The sequence below is a fragment of the Microcaecilia unicolor genome, chromosome 12, assembly GCF_901765095.1.
Source record: "Microcaecilia unicolor chromosome 12, aMicUni1.1, whole genome shotgun sequence".
Taxonomy (NCBI): domain Eukaryota; kingdom Metazoa; phylum Chordata; class Amphibia; order Gymnophiona; family Siphonopidae; genus Microcaecilia; species Microcaecilia unicolor.
The window spans coordinates 36,314,997-36,333,927 of record NC_044042.1 but is presented as its reverse complement, the minus strand read 5'-3'; the positions used below and the strand labels follow the sequence as shown (position 1 = coordinate 36,333,927).

Below are 18,931 nucleotides of genomic sequence, written 5' to 3'. Positions count from 1 at the left end.
TTATGTGCTTATGTAAAAATAAGTTAAAAAAAAAACCTATCACTTATCATCATAGTGCTGTCCATGTCATGCTACTTGTGCAGCTGAAACAACTTTCATATAAACAAGCTCCAATGAGGCCTCCTCCAATTTCAGGCTGTCTCCAGATGCCCCTTACATAAACTCTTTACACATACCCAACCACGGGCAAAGTGAGGACTGCCATTTCTGTGGCGGTACTTACCTGGTTAGCTATGCGACGAGCACCTGCATTAATTTCGCTGGTGCCTGGATAACTGCTAGCAGCTCCCTGTCTCTGCACACAGACTGCCTTTGGCGCTAAATGAACAGTGGTTCGGCAGTCAAAGAGGATATTCTGCTGTGCTGTGTGGTTAAATGCTCCTGAACATCAGGGGATGGCCCACTGATAGTGGGCAAGAGCATCTCTTGCCCAGTTAAACCCCTTTGAAAATCTACCACCTAGAATTTCTATAGTTTGAAGATCTTCTACTGTAATTGACTGCCCCCCTCCACTTTGTTTGCAGAAGGAATATGATAAATTCTGACCACCGCTAGAATAGATTTTGAGGGACCATTTAAAATCTTTCTGAAAGATATCCTTAGGAAACACAGGTGGCAGTCTAGGAATATTAATTGGATGCAGATGACAACTTCCAGAAACATTTTCAAAATACTCCAGTTTAGAGTGTAAAGCCAGATTGTCCTTCACCAATACAGTCTCCAAAGTTTGAAGTCTCCCTAAACTGCCCTCCATCTTCTCCACCATTCTGTCAAATTGTGTAATATCTGTGACATTCTTATTCATTTAGGCTTCAAGCTCCTTGATATTTTGAGCAGGTTTATGAAATGGGGAACTAATGCTTTCCCTAGGTCAGAGAAGTCTCCCAAATAGTCTCCAATGTAAATATCTGTGGCCCGAGTAAGAGCAAAGAGAGAGAACTGAGGCAAACATGTACTTCAGCTCCCCTTAGCAGGAGTTATTAGCGACTGGACAGATAGACCCCCCCCCCCCCCCCCCCCCCCACTGCAGCTTGAACTGTGCCCTCACTCTACGCAGTTTCCCCTTTGACTGTTGGAAACCCAGCTCCTTGGGTCCCCTTTGTATCATACCATCAATGACAGGCAGTGCCAGAGCAGCAGGGGCAGTCAAAAAGCCTTCCATTGATGGCTGCTGCAGAGGAGCCTTCAGTTCTGGACTCACTCCTGTCTCCAACGGGAACTCCATGGATACACATCGGAGCTGCCTTGTGCACCATGATGCTGTTCAAAATTATCCATCAGGTCACTTGGAGGTAAGGCTGAGGGTTCTGAGGAAACTTCCATTTGACCATTACCTAAGAAAAGATAAAATACAGCATTTTGGCTTGTTTCACGGAGTTACTGCTATCTTGGATCCCTCCTCCTCTGGAAAACCCAGGTGTCGATCATTTTGCATTTCAGATGGTTTTGAACCTCAGAGTTGACACAGTTCTCATTCAAGTTCTCCAAAGCCCAGGCCCAAACAAGAAATTATCCAACAATTATTCATGTTCTGAAGCAGATGTCAAATCCTGATGGGGAAATGTTCTTGGATATACATGTATTGTTTTTTTCTAAAATATGGAACACACGTATACTTTTGAAGAATCGGCCAAATCATATGTACCCTTATTTGGCAGCTTAACTCCTCTGCATTCAGAACCTTTTGTTAAATAGGTGGTGAATTGGGCATGTCGCCACCTGGATGGCTCAGTTCCTGCCTTGATGCCCTATGTAAAATGGAGCTTTTGGGTTCTTCAATCTAGGCCAATGGGTAGCAAGCCTAAAGTTAGCCTGATTTTCTGAGCTACAGTATGAGAAGAGTTCATAAGTAAATCAGGCCCAGAATGTGTATCCCATTTCGAGTTTCTGTTTAAATGATTTTTGGTCAATATAAAATCACTGTTGCTGCTGCCATATTTTCCTTGCTTGGCAGTAGGAGAATGGTCCAGTAACCTAGTGAGCAGGTCTTCTATAACAGTGTTTCCCAAGTCGGTCCTGAAGTACCCTCTTGCCAGTCAGCTTTTCAGGCTATCCACAATGAATATGGGTGAGTGATTTGCTTACACTGCCTTCATTGTTTGCAAACCTCTTTCATGCATATTCGTTGTGGATATCCTGAAAACCTAACTGCAAGGAGGTACTCCAGGTCCGACTTGGGAAACACTGTTCTATAATATCAATGTAATTTAGGTTCTTCAGAAGATACGTCCAAAGTGTTTGACTGCTAGTATTCAGACACACTACAGCACAGGTTCCTATCAAGAGAAAAGCAAAAAATGTTTTCATTGTCTAGCCATGCAACTTGCTCGTTAAGACAATGAGAATGGCAGAGACAGCTGTTCACAGAGTAGTAATTCATTGCTCTCGACTTTTTAGCCACTGAAGTCCCTTTCAGGAATCTGATGTTTCTTCCTCTTGTCATAGAACTCGGTATAGGTGCTGTATATCTTTGTGGTGCCTACCACATACTTCAAGGTGTCAAAAACCAAGGTGTGAGTGACTGCATAAATGAATAAACTATAAATATATCTTTTTGATGGACTCTCATTCTACTGTAGTGAAGATCCAAAGTGAACTAAATAGGGAAAGGGAAATGGGACGTGATATACCGCCTTTCTGAGGTTTTTGCAACTACATCCAAAGTGGTTTACACATATTCAGGTACTTATTTTGTACCAGGGGCAATGGAGGGTTAAGTGACTTGCCCAGAGTCACAAGGAGCTGCAGTGGGAATCGAACTCAGTTCCCCAGGATCAAAGTCCACTGCACTAACCGCTAGGCTACTCCTCCACTCAAGGCCCTACAATTTAGTGCTATTCCGCAGGCTAAGAAAAAAGACAAAACTTCACAAAAAAACAAGTTGCCTTCCATGTCTGTTTAGAATTTCTAAGCTTAGCCCTCTCTTCCTTTCATGATGTAGTCTCTAGACATATGGAAGACCATTTTCAAATTCCATTTACCTATGTAAAGGGGTTATTCAAAAATTACTCACCTGTTCAAGTACCTGCATTTTGAAAGCTTCCCTGAGAAAATACATGCATGTGTTTTTGTTCAAGGCGGTAGGGTTTTACTAAATCAAGAGGTAAGCATCAATTACTTTATCGCAGCTTGAGCAATGCCTGCTTTATTCACACCCATGCAAATGTTGATTTGGATGTTAGATTTAAGGGTATAGTTCTCATTGTGGGCTAATATTAAGATGTATTGGGCCTTATTCTCTAAAGGTTATGCTGCTAAATTTACGCTCCTAAATTACAAGCATACTCTATGCTCTAAAACAGATTATGCTTCTATTTTAGGAGCATAACCTTTAGAGAATAAGGCCCATTTTTTAAAAAATCACACGCACACATAAAGAAATACCCTTACTAGGCATTTCTTGGCTTTGATTTGTTCATTTAATTATTCTGCATGGTCACAATTAAGTGTTACAGCAGATTACATTAAAATAACAATATCAGTTGATCCTGCTTCTGACACTGTTGTGGTCAAAATGGCGGAATCCTGCCCCACATGATGCATCCTTCAGTTTTTCCCTTCTATGGTAGACTGACCTTGCCCAGTGCATCCCAGGATACCCATAGGTACTCCCAAAATATTTTTTTACATATTCCCAAACATTCTCTGTCAACCCTTCTCCCCCAACCTCATTGTGAGACTATGCTGAAATAGGAAACCAAAACAACTCTAAATCCCTCATCCCTGCATCTTCATCTCATCCGCGCATTGAGATTTCAGAGCTTTGCCTGTCTCTTGGGTCCTGCACGTGGAACGGGGAGCATTTCTGAAAATGTTATCCTAGAGGATCTGGATTTCAGCTTTCTACCTAGGAGCCTAAATTTGGCTTCCAGAACTTCCCCCCCAAATTTTCCTATGTCATTGGTACCCTTATGTACTAAGGCAGCCAGCTTTTCCCCAGCACTATCTAAAATCCTATCTAGGTGATGCATGAGGTCCCATTAAACCATGTTTTGTCTATGTGTTCTGTACTTTTATTCTTTATAATAGTTTCCACTATTTTGCTCAGCACTGAAGTCAGGCTTACTGGTCTGTAATTTGGATTAAGCCAAAAGAGGTCTTGCCTCACCAATTTGCTTCATTTCTTTGAAGGTGTAAATAAACATGCCAATAAAGGTGAACTGGTTGATGTAGTTTGTCTAGAATTTCAGAAAGCTTTTGACAAATTACCTCATGTGAGACTCGAGAAAATTAAGGAATCATGGGATAGCAGGCAATGTCCTTCTGTGAATTAAGAATTGGTTATTGGACTGAAAACAGAGGGTAGGATTAAATGGCCATTTTTGTGAATGGAGGAGGGTGAATAGTGGAGTGCCACAGGGATCTGTACTGGGACCAGTGCTAACATATTTACAAATGATCTGGAAATGGGAATGAAGATTGAGGTGATTAAATTTGCAGATGACACAAAACTATACAAAGTTGACAAAACGCATGCGAATTGTGAAAAATTGCAGGAAGACCTTAGGAAACTGGAAGACTGGGTATCCAGATAGCAGATGAAATTTAATGTGGAGAAATGCAAAGTGATGCACTTTGGGAGGAATAATCTGAATCATAGTTACCTGATGCTAGGGTTCACTTTAGGAGAAAAATAACTAGTTATCTTTGTAGACAATTCACTAAAATCGTTTGCCCAGTATGCAGCGACGGCCCAAAGAACAAACAGGATGCTAGGAATTTTTAGGAGAAGAATGGAAAATAAGACCAAAAATATTATAATGCCTCTGTATCTCTCCATGGTGCGACCTCACCTTCAGTATTGTGTTCCGTTCTGGTCGCCGTATCTCCAAAAAGATATAGCGGAATTAGAAAAGGTTCAAAGAACAGCAACCAAAATGATAGAAGGGATGTAGCTGCTCTCATATGAGGAAAGGACCTATTCTGTAAGTTTATTTATTTTATTTATTTGTTACATTTGTGTCCCACATTTTCCCACCAATGTTTAGGCTCAATGCGGCTTACATAGTACCGGAGAGGCCTTTGCAGGCTCCAGTGTGAATAAATACGGGGTCATGTGGTAAGATCAATTTCATGTGGCACAGTCACATTAGGGAGTCGGAGAACGGAAGAGTTGTGTTATGTCCATTACGTGCTTTAGTTTGGTTGTGTTGCAGAGATTAGGCATTTAAGTTGGATCGGTAGGGTATGCCTTTTTAAACAGGTTAGTTTTTAGTGATTTCCGGAAGTTTAGGTGGTCGTACGTCGTTTTCAAGGCTTTTGGTAGTGCATTCCACAGTTGTGTGCTTATGTAGGAAAAACTAGATGCGTAAGTTGTTTTGTATTTTAAGTCCTTTGCAGCTTGGGTAGTGCAGATTTAGATAAGATCGTGTTGATTCGGAAGTTATGTACGTTCCAGCCATATTTATGTGTACATTGTTATGCTACATTGTTATGCCAGGTCTATGCTTGCTAATACCAGGTTATGCTAGTATTCTGTAACACCTGGGTGCCCAGGTAGTGTTACAGATACACTCATATCACTCGTTATCGGGGCATCTAACTGAAAGTGTTCTGTTATTGAATTGCCCCCATTTTTCTTCACGCCACATTTTGGCAGAAAAATGTTCTATATCTTTGTGTATATGTGGGGGTTTCCAAGTTATTTTGCCTGTATGTATTTGCCAATCTTACCTAACATTCTATCAAACATCAACTTTTTTCAGTGCTGCCTGATGAGTTTCTTTGAGAGAGACAGAAGTAGCTGCCCAATCTAGCTCAGCTGTACTCAATACGAGTTGCTTTACTACCTCCAAACCCTCACTTCAAAGCGAGGAACATAATGTACAATTTTTTAATGGCTCTAGACCAAGGCACTCAGACTTTCTGTGCAGTGCGCCTTGCCTCCGTGTAAACACCTAATCAAGATTGCCTGCGCTTCAACAATGGCAGCCAAATGCAATTCGAGAACCCACAAGCCTTTGAAGTCCTTGCTGCAAAGGCCGGTTTTCTAGTCCAGGATAATGACATGTCATGATTGCTGTCTTTGTTGTATCTTTTCAGTAGAGAAGCAATTATAGGCCTCAATTTAACAGAATAGACATTACACAGCTTATGATGCTCAAAATGCAATTTCATTTGATCATTTTCTCAATTTGATTGGTATTAATAGAATAGTTCACAAAAAATGCTGGCAGAGGTTGTGTTCTGTTCCACTTTCAAAGAGATAATGTAGAAGTATGCTTTACCTGCTCAGTAAAGCAGCAATACAGTTGAATCAGGGAGTTCTCACCAAAACAACAGAAGAATGAAAGGCAGTGCATTTCGGTGTCCCCTAAAAAAAGACAATAACAGGCAGGACTTCTTAATCTGCATGCTTGTATGGAAAGCGAATACCATCATTACCTGCTGGACCAATATAAATATTGCCATCGAAAGACAATTTTAAAGATATCTCAGGAGTATAGTTGAGACTTCCTTTTGCCACACTGAAATCACTTTTGTTATATTGGTCATTTCGATGCAGGCTATAACATACTGTGGTCTCTTTTTTGTTATTGTAGAGGTATATTAAAGTAGATCCCTTTTATTGTGAGATATTGCACTAAATATCCCTTGTGCAATACGCACAGAACTAAACAGACCTTTTGTGAATTGTTTTAGTTATTAATGTGATAATAACTTGTGTCATTGCTACATATGTTCCAAAATGTTTAATTTAATGAGAAAAGGCATAACAACCCCTAACGGTTTCAGGCAAGTCACAATAGAGGGTTAAACAGAAGTTTTTGGACAAATATTTTGGGTAGTTTATTTTTAAAAATGTATATACAGCTCAGTCCTAAGTTCTAGGCGGTTTACAGAATGAAGGGCATTGCACTTAGTTTCTCGTTCCATTATCCGCACCATCACAGGTGTTTCATCTCCAACGCATTGCATATACGCTTACTGTATGCCATTGACTCTGTATGACCTGTGGCAAGTTACTACTGCACCATGTCGGGTGTTATATGTGGGTTTTACAGTGTGTTAATATGGATGTGCATTGAACTCTTAATGCAGCAATTCATATTGGGCGGGCAAAGTAGTACACCTTATGGTTAATGCTGATATAGTTAACACGTATTAACTTCTTATGTGCTGTTGTGCTTTTACATTCATATAGGAACGCCCCTGTTCTGCCCATGACCCTCTCCTTTCTGTTGCCCCCTTTTTCAGATCGTGTGTAAAGTTTAATTCAATTTAATTAGGTGCTGGTTAAAAAGCCAGTTATTGGCACTAATTAGTATGTTATCGGATTAAATTGTATGTGCAAATTGGGCACATGCCCAAATCTGCGTGCGCAATTTTTGTCGACTTTTACAGAATTAGAGGGTAAGGGCTTAATGCCCTGTAGTAAATTGACGCCAATCTTGTCACTACCGGTAAGGAATGCTGGAGCACTTACCGAAGGGGCTATAAGTTCTTTAAGATTCTTCCCTCGTTTTACCAATACTACCACTCAGGGGTGAAGTTATCAACGCAGGCTACTATTCAGATGTGTTATTTTTTCACTATCCCATGCTATTTTAGCACAGGTCTCATTTTATGCAGTGAGACCTAGGTACTAATAACTGGGGTTAACAGTAAAATAACACACCTTAACTGTAGCTAGTGATAACTTCTTATCTCAGATGGGTGAATCTTACAGGACAGACTATTTTATTGTTTTTTTCTTTCCTACCCACACCTTATACACCTCTCCCTCGGTATAACGCAGTACTTGGGAACCATTGCAAGTACCGCCTAATAACAAAGGTCGCATTTTAATGAAAGGCCTCCCTCTCCTTCTCTGCGCATATCCAGCAGATTGCCAAGACCTGTCGCTTCTTCCTCTATAACATTAGCAAAATTCACCCTTTCCTCTCTGAACACACCACCCGTACTCTCATCCACTCTTTCATTACCTCTCGCCTTGACTACTGCAACGTACTCCTCACTGGCCTCCCACTTTGCCATCTATCCTCCCTTCAGTCCGTTCAGAACTCTGCTGCACGTCTTATCTTCCGCCTGGACCGATATACTCATATCACCCCTCTCCTCAAGTCACTTCACTGGCTTCCGATCAGGTACCGCACACAGTTCAAGCTTCTCCTATTAACCTACAAATGCACTCGATCTGCAGCCCCTCCTTACCTCTCTACCCTCATCTCCCCTTATGTTCCTACCCATAACCTCCGCTGTCAAGACAAATCCCTCCTTTCGGTACCCTTCTCCACCACCGCCAACTCCAGGCTCCGCCCATACGCCAGGCCCCCTCCCTGCCCATCTTCAAAGCCTTGCTCAAAGCCCACGTCTTCAATGTCGCCTTTGGCACCTAACCACCATACCTCTATTCAGGAAATCTAGACTGCCCCCACTTGACCCTTGACATTTCGCCCATTAGATTGTAAGCTCTTTTGAGCGGGGACTGTCCTTTTGTTAAACTGTACAGCGCTGCGTAACCCTAGTAGCGCTCTAGAAATGTTAAGTAGTAGTAGTAGTAGTTGCATACGTGTATATATTAGGCTGCCAATACCCGATCAAATAAAAACTCAATTTTAGACTAACAAGAGCAGAAACCAAATGCTTGAACTGAGTACCACAAAAATATGGAGGCATGTACCCTTATTAAAGTTTGGTTTATTTCTAGAGGCAATAAACACTAAAAGATATCTTTGCTGTGACCTTTGAAATACTGGCTAATATATTTAATCAAGGTGTTTTTGTTATTTTTGTAATAGATAGCTTCCAGTGCTGAAGCTGTTGCTGATCCCCTTCCCCAGAATGTGAAAGAAGATGAGCAAAGTGTGATGGATCCTGAAACCAAGTGGAAACAGAAAGCTCAAAGACTAAAGGTTATATTATGCATCTAATCTACATGTAACTTTTTCAGTATTGCAGTACATAAGAAAAATTCTCAAATTTGTCTTCTGTTGAAAGTGTTCATTCCTTTTCTTTTTCAGATTACTTAAAATGGGCTGATATGTGATCTGACTATGCCAAATAATAATGCTAACATCACAGAATAACTGGGTTGCTTACTTTTTAGCAGTTAATTTCTAACTTATACCTGAAGAAACAGCATTCTCAGCTGTACCTGAAGTACATTATTGCCTTCCCTCCCTTTTCCCCTAAATAATACATAAAAGCTAGAAAATGAACATGCTTTTATACTTATTTTCCAAAGGTATTTTTTTTCTTTTAATTTAGGACCACAAGAACACAAATTTCCAATCGGATCGGACAAGGTCAGACCACATTCAGCAGAGCAGGTCTTCCAAACTCAAAGGTGGACATCATCTAGCAGGAAGACAAATGCAGAGCATTCCAAGTCAGAAGCATCTTCTTGGAAACATAATGGAATCTGAAAACTCCGATAGGAAACCTGAAATTTCTGAAGAGCCAGAGCTTGCAGCAGATGACAGCGGGACCTCTTGTTATTTGCGGAATGGCAATGTGTCTGTACATCCAGTAAGGCCAGCCATCAAACCCAATCCTCCAACAGCACACTGGAATTCTGATTTAAAACCTTTAGCAAATATAAATTCTTCAATAATTCAGAATCGCAAGCAAGCCACTATCAACTTTGTTTCTCCTACGAGTCTTCCTGAAGAGGGATATATTCTATCGCAGGCACTTATTGGCAGACACCTTGAAGATTACCAACGCTTACCATCATACCCTTCCGAAGATGTGTACAGTTATTCAAATCCTCTTGTTGCTGAAAGATATGTTCTGCTCAATCAAAGCAAGGCTTTGGCCACTCTTGGTGCTCATGTCCGTGAATTTCCAACTGAAAGTCATATGAAGGGTGTGTCTACAGGGAACATCCACCATGGCAGTGCTGACCCATGGTAAGAAGACCGTTTCAGAATGTAGTTAATTTTCTTCATGCACAAGCATACAAGAGTTGGAGTAGGAAATTGGTGAATAACATAAATTAAATATTGTGACTTGCCATGGGGTATAATTTCCTATAGGCATTTGGAAATTTGTATAAATTCTTTGGAGGTTAGCTTAATAATAACAGGCTTTTAGTTATAGTTTGCAAGTTTATAAATAAGTTATGATATGCTCTACTTTATACATATTTGTTTGTGAGCATCCCACCACTTCGTTGTGTTTTTGGTTTGTGAAGTTAGAGATTGTACTTAATTACTTAAAAATGGTACCTCGATCAAGTACGGAGCATAAACCAACAAAGCAAGGTGAGGTAGCGGATTCCGTTTCTAGCTATTTCGTAATATTTGGGTTTGTTTTCTTTTTCCATCACTATGGAGTAGTTATGATCACAATGGAACAGTCCAAGGCAGCAATTCTCAAAAGATTTTACCTGTGGATACTGACCAGCGCTGAATATTTGTGTATAATCTGGCCAGTATTGATGATATTCAAACTGGTACCCAGATAACTAATCAGATAAAGTTAGAACAGCCTTTTTGCTATCCTGACTTTACTACTACTACTATTTAGCATTTCTATAGCGCTACAAGGCGTACGCAGCGCTGCACAAACATAGAAGAAAGACAGTCCCTGCTCAAAGAGCTTACAATCCAGGTTTATCCCTGATTAGCACACCGAATTTCACCACTAACTGAATAACTAAAAACTCCACCCAGGTTCCACCTGCAGGCTATCCTTGGTACTACTTGGGCAATTAAAAAGAGATTTGTAGAGATTTGAAAATCCTGTTATGGCCCTAGTGAGCTGTACTTAATCTGGGTAAGAGTTGCTGCTACCCATATAATTGCCATTGAATATTGGGCCATTAGTTACCTGGGTAGGATCAGGCTTTGAAAATTGCCCCCCTCCCTTTTTTACCCATGCCCAAAGGGGCAGGAAGAACTAGATCTAGCAGACAACATGCAGAATTTTTATTTGGGAGGGGGGCATTTACTAACAGCAAGCTAGAACACCATTAGCATGTGTTATGTTCCACTGGGCTCATATTAAATCCTGTAAGGAGATTGGAGGGCTTGTCCCACAAAATTTCCCTTTGAAAATGCAGAGCTGGCCAGTGCCATGAGTATTTCAGCACCTGTGGGGCACTGCACTTATTGTATAACAACTGCAAAGCCCACACCAAAGGCTCATTTACTAATGGCATGATGAGCTAATGCTGTTTACATAAGTACATAAGCACTGCAATACTGGGAAAAGACCAAGGGCCCATCAAACCCAGCATCCTGTCTCCGACATCGGCCAAGCCAGTCAACCCCCCGGCAACCCCCCCCCCCCCCCCCCCAAGCCAGGCTTCAAGAACCCGCACCCCCCCCCCCCCCCCCCAAAAAAAAATTTTTTTTTAATAATGGTCAATGGACTTTTCCCTCAGGAATCTGTCCAAACCCCCTTTAAATTCCGTAAGGCCAGCTGTTGTCACTACATTCTCTGGCAACGAGCTAATGCTGTTTATACATGTTATTTGAGCTCTTCTGCAGATAACACACCTTAATAGCGTAGTGCACACTGTTAGTAAATTGACTTAATTACCTTTGGTACTGAAATAGTTTTTTTTTTTTCACATTTGTGTTCATAGGACCTTTTGTGTTTTCATTATTGTTTCATCAAATTCTGTTTCTGTGCTTACATCAATACTGTTCGCATCCTTTTTTTTTTAAAAGGCAGTTCCTGTCTCCGTCTTTCAACCACATCCTGACATCTTCTTCCACCATGCAAGTTATGCAAACAACGGGGCAATCATTTTATCAGGTACCTCCACTAGCAGATTTTCCCCATAGTGAGAACCTACTTCCAATCCTGTATTGCCACCCATTTGCCCAGGGTGGAGAGTGGGACTCCACATTATATGGGGAGAGGAGCAGTGAGAGAAGCCAAGCGACAATAAGCCGCAGTAATTCAGAAGGCTACCTGCTACAAATGGGCACACAAAAGCAACAGAAAGATAAAAGTACTAGCAAGGTAAGACGGGAGCTTAATATGTGTGAATTTGGAAATTCTGCTCTTCTGTTACTTCAGCTTAGGCACCAAATGTAGGTGCTTAATTGGTGCCTAACTTTCAGCACATTCTCCCTAATTCTATAAAAGTCGCCTAAAATGTGAGCGCGCAATTTGGGCACACGTTCAATTCTCATGCAATTTAATTGAATAACGAGCCAATTGGTGCCAGTAATTGGATTTTTAACAAGCATTATTGGCAAATTCGATTTAATTGGTATTTAGGTGTGATCTAAAAAGGAGTGTGTGGAAATGGGAGATGCAGGGGTGTAACGGGCATTCCTAAATTAACACACGTTATAGAATAACAGGGATACACGCTAATGTAGGCACATACATTGTACCATATTTCAGTTGGGCATAAGAGCTGTTCTATAAACCATGCCTAACTTTAAGCTCGGCTTATAGAATAGTGCTTTTTTGGCACCATATATAGAATGTAACCCATTATGTAGAATTAGGAGGATAATGGGTGCAATAGATGGCTTTTTAAAGTGCTGCAGTCAGTGTTTAAAAACCCACTGGCAGGGCCGCCGAGAGGGGGGGCTGGGGGGAAAATTCCTGGGCCTGGTGCCAGCAAGTTTTTCCTGCTTCTGGGTCTGTTCCTGCTCCTGTGTGCCAGGAGGACCCGAATGATTGTATTAACATGATAACCTCGGTGATGCGGGTATCGCGTTAATGCAATCATCCAGGTCCTGCACACAGGAGCAGAAGACAAAATGAGGGAGGAGCAGTCAGATACAGGAAGGTAAGGGGGGCGGGTGGGGACAGAACCTGAATGTTGGGGGGGTGCCCCGGTGTGGAGCATGGTGCGGTGGTCCAGGTGGCTGGGGGGGGGGGGGGGGAGGGCAGGCACGTGAAGGTCCTGCCATAGGCCCGGCTGAGTCTCTCGGTGGCCCTATCCATTGGCATCCATGGCTGATTATTGGGCCAATTATTTTCAAAGAACACTGTTTCTACAGAAAAAGATATAAGTGCTTGTTGGGTGCTTTATGCTTGTGACAAGATTCAGTGAAAGTAGACATAGATTTTGTTCCAGTAGGTGCAATTTGAAAACTACCTCCTTAATATCTTCACAATCCTCATAGGCCCAAAGTTTTCCCTTTTTGTATCCAGTGTTACATCGACAATGAAGGAAACCCATACCACGTATATCCTTAATTCTTTGTCTCCCTTTATATTCTTGCAGCCAGTATGATTATACTTCTGGTGCTTTGAATTATAATGAAGAGTAACTTTGCACAATTACGCTTACAGCCGTTGTACTAAATGAGACTCAGATTTGCAGTGGTTGTAAAAGAAAGTATTTTTCAAGGTATTTTCAAATTAGTTCTATTAGCTGCCAGTGTCTGCAGGGAGATGAGAAAATCTGTTACATTTTATAATGACTAGATCCACAAAAATGAGTTCATTTAGCCAAATTTGTTTTGGACGAAAAAAAAGTGCATAGCTGGTATAAAATTAATCATAGCTGCCTGAGCGGCTACAAATCAGATCTATAGAGTTCTTCCTCATTTCGTGCTTTTTTTAATAAATATTCAGCCTTACATTCTAAGGGCCTGTGGGCACAGGGGGAGTCATAAGAATTAGCACAATTTTCTCCAGGTTACTATCCCATGGAATCAAATCAATATCTAGGTAAAAACAGTTTTAAATATCTCTTGGTTCTTGGGTAAGTTTAAATTGTACATAATTAATTGGTTAAAGGAGGCTTCTGTGCATGCACTAAAGATCATTACCTCTGTTTAGTTTCCTCACTATAGGAAAGCCAATGTGCTAGTTAATGCTCTTTAAACAAAGAGGAGACCTTACATTATTTATGCAGTGGCTCTGAGAAGTTGCCACAAGACACAGTCTATCACTTAAGTTTCTGAATCAGCATGGGTAAGGGATGCGAACAGGGAGAATAACACGGCTACTAGTTATAAAGGGATACCACAGCGAGCAACGAGACAGAAATTTTACTGGCAGCACAGAGACAAGGGAGAGAAAGGTCAAGTCAGAAAGCAAACAGGTAGTATGCAGGGTATCTTCAAGGTGGTCTCTTGTGTTCCTTTATCTTCCTGTCTCTTCCCTTAGCAGCAGTATGTGTAGAAAGATTTTGTAATGTATCCCAAAGGGACTGGTCATCCTCACAGCTCATTGATACAAACTAATGAATCCACCTGATCGCTAGCAGTAAGTGTCAGGTGGGGCTAGGATCACGGCAGAGCTGTGACAGTCGAGCTGCATTAGTGAAGCGTTATTAGCCCCTTAACCCGACTTAAAGGACGCTAACACAGGTGTCGAGTCTTAATGCACTGATATTTTGGTCACGGTGGGTTATGTAGCAAATAAGAAACAAAACATACAAATGTGTGTAAAGCAGCTCATTATTATGTAAAAACCATACTTGACTTGTGAATACTGTGTGACACAGCAAATTGTGTTATGGCCATAAAATGGTGATAAAATGGCCCCATCCCAAAGCTCCCCACCCAATCACAGTCCCATCCTTCAGAATATTCCTCCACTCCCCAAGAGAACCCCCCCCTGCATTATCGAGGGCCTACTGACCGTGCACCTGGTGGGCCAGTGAGTCCTAGGCAGGAGCGATTCCCAGTTACTCCTGCCCTGCTGGCACTGTCTCCAAAGTGACATCCTCAGCACTCTATTTACCATATAAACTACTATCAAGATCATAACTGCATTACTTGGAATTGCATTTCAAGAAAAAAAAAAAGCAAACAGTATCCCCGCTCTCCCGACTACTTTACAATTTCATGTGGTCTAGTGGTGTAGTCAGGGCAGGAGTGATTCCCAGTTACTCTTGCCCATGTCGGTTCTATTCTCAAAATGGCTGCTATGACCTGTTGAGGCGGCAGTCTTACAAAATTGCTACTAGAGGTCATGGCAGCCACTTTGAGAGCAGAGCCAGCATGGACAGGAATGACTGTGGATTACTCCTGCCCTATCTATACCCCTAGACTGCCAAAGAATGTAAGATAGGCCCAAGGAGAGCACCTAGAGTTGGGCAGAGGGAGGGAGGGAGACAGGATAAAAACACAAATTTTCGTCTTTAGCTTTGGCCGAAACCATAGTCGTAGCTTTTTGATCGAAACCAAAACTGGGGAGAAAAAGGACTTCGGTTGGCCTATAGTGCTTTTGGGGGTGGGAGATGGAGGGTTGTGATTGGAGAGAAGTTTGATGAGGGGTGAGTTGTGATTGGAGGAAAGGGGGAGTATTATGAGGGCTTGTGGTCAGGGGAAGGGGGAGTGCAATCGGAGGTGGTTGGATGGCACTTTGGTCACTTTAAGCTCTGGTCTGCAAGCATCAGGCCATGGCTTTGAGGCTGGATGCACCCAGGCCACTGGAATAATGCTGCTTGGGAGGTGGCTCATAAGCAGGGTTATTCATTTACCATGCGAATCAGCAACCTGCAGTATTGAGATACCACAGGTTGCTGACTCTGGTGGTAAACCAAGATGCAGTAAAAGCGTGTTTTACTACACCTTGATAACTTCCCTCCGTCCCTTACGCAGGTAGAGATATTGGAAATGTTTGGGTTTTTTTCCTTTTATAAGAAGTACATTATAATGTAGTATTTTTGATTCAATCCACTGAGGCTTCCTTGGGGGTAAGTTAGGTTTAGAGTCAGCAGTGGTAACATAATGTTACTGTTGAAAGTTAGGTGATTTGGAATGTCAGGCAGCTGGAAAGAGTTTGAAAATTAACAATGTATTTTAATATTTATTAACTAGTCAAAAATGCCCGTGTTCTGACACAAATGAAACAGGCGCTAGCAAGGTTTTCCTCGGAGTGTGTATGTTTGAGAGAGTGTATGTGAGAGTGACTGTGAGAGAGAGAGATGAATGTGCGAGTGTGTGTGTGTGTGACAGAGAGAGAGTGAGTCTGGGTACGAGTGTGTGTGTGAGAATGAGAGTGTGTGCAAGTGCGTATGTGAGACACTGAGTCTGAGAGAGAGTGTTCACACAGATACAGTGTGTGTGAGAGAGAGAGTGTGTGTGAGATACAGACTCTCTGTGACACACAGAGAGTGAATGTGATACAGTGTGAGTGTGTGAGAGACAGTGTGTGAGAGTGAGAGAGAGAAAGACACTGAGTGTGTGAGAGAGAGAGGGTGTGTGTGTGTGACAGATACCTCCCCCCTCCCTCTCTCCCTCCTCTCTCCTTCCTTCTCTCTCTGGTGTCAGTCCCTCCCTGTCTCTCTCCCTCCCTCTCTCTCTCTCCCTCTCTCTCTCTCTCTCTTTCTCTCTCTCTCTCTGGTGCCATGCCCCCCTCCCTCCCTCTCTCTGTCTCTCTGGTGCCATGGAGAACGAATTGTGAGGGTGTACTTGGCTCCGCGCGGGTGGTTGTTGTGGTGTCTCGCGTGGCAAGAATGAGGGCTGGACCCGTGGAGAGTGGCGCTGGCGGCGGGAAGAGTCTGCCTCAATGCCGCGTCGATCAGCTGATCAGCGCTGGTGGAGAGTGAGTTGCAGGTGGGCATCGAAAAAGGAGACCCCACGGAGAGGCAGCTGAGCGTTACTGTGCAGGACGCTGAGCTCTGGCAGTGCTTCAAGGAACTGACCAATTCTATTTAATAGAATGCACCTCCAACATTCTGAAGCCGAGAAACCTCGTGTGGTTGGTCACTTCTGCTTGTGACGAACCCGGAAGTACAGATGGATACAGAGAGCACGGATGCTTCAGGCTTCACTTTCTCGGTTTCAGAATGGTGGAGGTGCTTTTTATTATATAGGATAGTTTTTCAAAGTTAGTTTTATTAGAGTCTGGAAAGTTTATTGGGTTAGAGTTTCCTTGTTCCTGAATCAATTTTTAAGAGTTAAAAAAATATAAAAGATATATTATAGGACCAAAGGCATGAAGAGCGTTTTTTAATTCATTTTAATGGTGAGATGGACTGGAAGATCTCATCTTAATCATCAGGTAAAAAAGACCAACCCTCTCCTTTTACAAAGCCGCGCTAGCTGCTGCCAACACAGCCCATTCAAAGTGAATGGGCTGTGTTGGCTTTGCCGCGCGGCTTTGTAAAAGTGGTGGTGGGGAGGCAGTTATTACGATTTGCATCTTTAAATACCAGCATTTACATGTGTATCACGGCATTTACGTGTGCATATAGTAAGAGGGTGTGGCTTCAGGTGTTTGGGTGGGACCAGGGTAGGGCCAAAAAATAAATGTATTCCTTATTTCAGAAGAGGAAAACACTTCTAAGATTTGCAGCTTTCCCCTAGGGTCGTCTAGATTTGCAAAAGTGCTCACTTTGGGCAGCACTGTAAAGGAGAAATTAAGGTTTTCACCCCCCCCCCCCCCCCCCCCCCCCCCCCCCCCCCCCCCCCCCCCCCCCCCCCCCCCCCCCCCCCACATACACACACTTGAAATCAATAGTGGGGAATGATTGTGAGCTGTACCTAATTGGGAAAATTTAGATATGTAGGTTTCCAAAATGGTGGACATGTGGAAGTGTCACATGTTTATGAAATATCAACATACACGTGTAAGTGCCAACACTTAGATGTAATATTGCCAATCTGCATCCATTGAAGTGTAAGACATTGACCCATTGCACAATGAGTGCTACCGGCACATCCACGTTCATTTCTGTATATATTCTAGAAAAGGTCAATAAAGAGGCGCTAAGTGTCTTGCAGCAGTAGAAAGGAAAAAAAAAAAAAGCAGACACTGAAAGTCCAGAAAAGTCTTTTATTCACACAATCCTGACGTGGCCACATTTTGCCAATTAGGCTGCATCAGGGGTAAAAACATGAAACAACTAACCAGGGACACATAAGACTTAGCCCTGGTAGCAAACCTGAGTATCCAAGATGACTTGCTTACTCACAGGTGTAGAGCAGCAGGGTTCCCTTATATTCTAGAAAAGGCAGATCTAGGATACATGTCCCAACCTGGACATCTCAATTCCTATTTATGGGATCATTTACTAAGGTGCGCTGAAAATGGCCTGCGGTAGTGTGGGCGCGTGTTTTGGGCATGCGCAGAATCATTTATCCAGCGCACCTGCAATAAATGCCTTTTTAAAATTTTTGCAGAAAATGGACATGGGGCAAAATGAAAAATTGCCCAGCGCGTCCATTTTGGGTTTGAGGACCTTATAAAAAACCACAGCCATTGACCTAGAGGTAAAAGTCTCACGCGGTAACCAGGCGGTAATGAAACCTACGTGCATCAAATGCCACTTGCGCGCGTCCAATAGGCCTGTCCAAACTCTAAAAATTATTTTTCAAATGCATGCCAAAATGAAATTAACCACAAGAAAGGGCCACGTGGTAGCAGGGCGGTAGCTCATTTTGGCATGCGTTGAGCGTGCATAGACGCTTACACACTTAGTAAAAGGGCCCCCATGTGTTCTGTCTAAAAATGCGATTTCACATATGGTTGTTTGAAGAATACGATTTATGATGGGCAGATATATGAAGTCTAATAAGCTTTTATGAACATTTTTACAGATTTATATCTCCATTATGTACTGTTATATGTTGAATCTTTTTTTGATTAGGTAATGTAATCATTTGATTAATTATTATTTATGTTTTCTTATGTATGTCAGTTGATTTTAGCATAATTCTGTTTTTTATTCTCCGATGCAGCCTCAGTGTGAAACATGGCCATGTTGGGTGTTGTAGAAATAATTCTGGATTCTGATTGTAATATTAATGGACTATTATGAATTATTAACACTGTGATTTTACTTTCATACTGCTTTATCCTTTGTAAAATCTTGCCTCTGTTTGTCTCCTTCAGCATTCAGGGTCCCTTTTACATAGCTGGGGTAAAAGGGGCCCTGTGGTCGCGAGACCACAGCAGGTAAAAAGCTGCCTCCTCTTCTTCTTTTTTTTTTTTTTTAACGAAAAGGAAATGGCCATGCTGTAAGTGAATCACTTGCTGCGTAGCCATTTTGCCAGGGAAGCCCTTACCTCCACCCATTTAGGAGGCGGTAAAGGCTCCTGCGTTTACCCAG

The 18,931-nt window shown here is 42.2% G+C and overlaps 1 protein-coding gene across 2 annotated transcripts in view; it reads left to right on the top strand.

Annotated features, from left to right (window-relative positions):
* JHY (junctional cadherin complex regulator) overlaps nt 1-18,931 on the top strand; it is a 72,145-nt gene that overhangs the window by 32,371 nt on the left and 20,843 nt on the right. For both annotated transcript variants that reach the window (XM_030221424.1, XM_030221423.1), the window contains exons 4-6: nt 8,742-8,855; nt 9,211-9,854; nt 11,622-11,919. In XM_030221424.1, the coding sequence (XP_030077284.1) occupies nt 8,742-8,855; nt 9,211-9,854; nt 11,622-11,919 (1,056 nt within the window). The remainder of the gene's footprint in view (nt 1-8,741; nt 8,856-9,210; nt 9,855-11,621; nt 11,920-18,931) is intronic.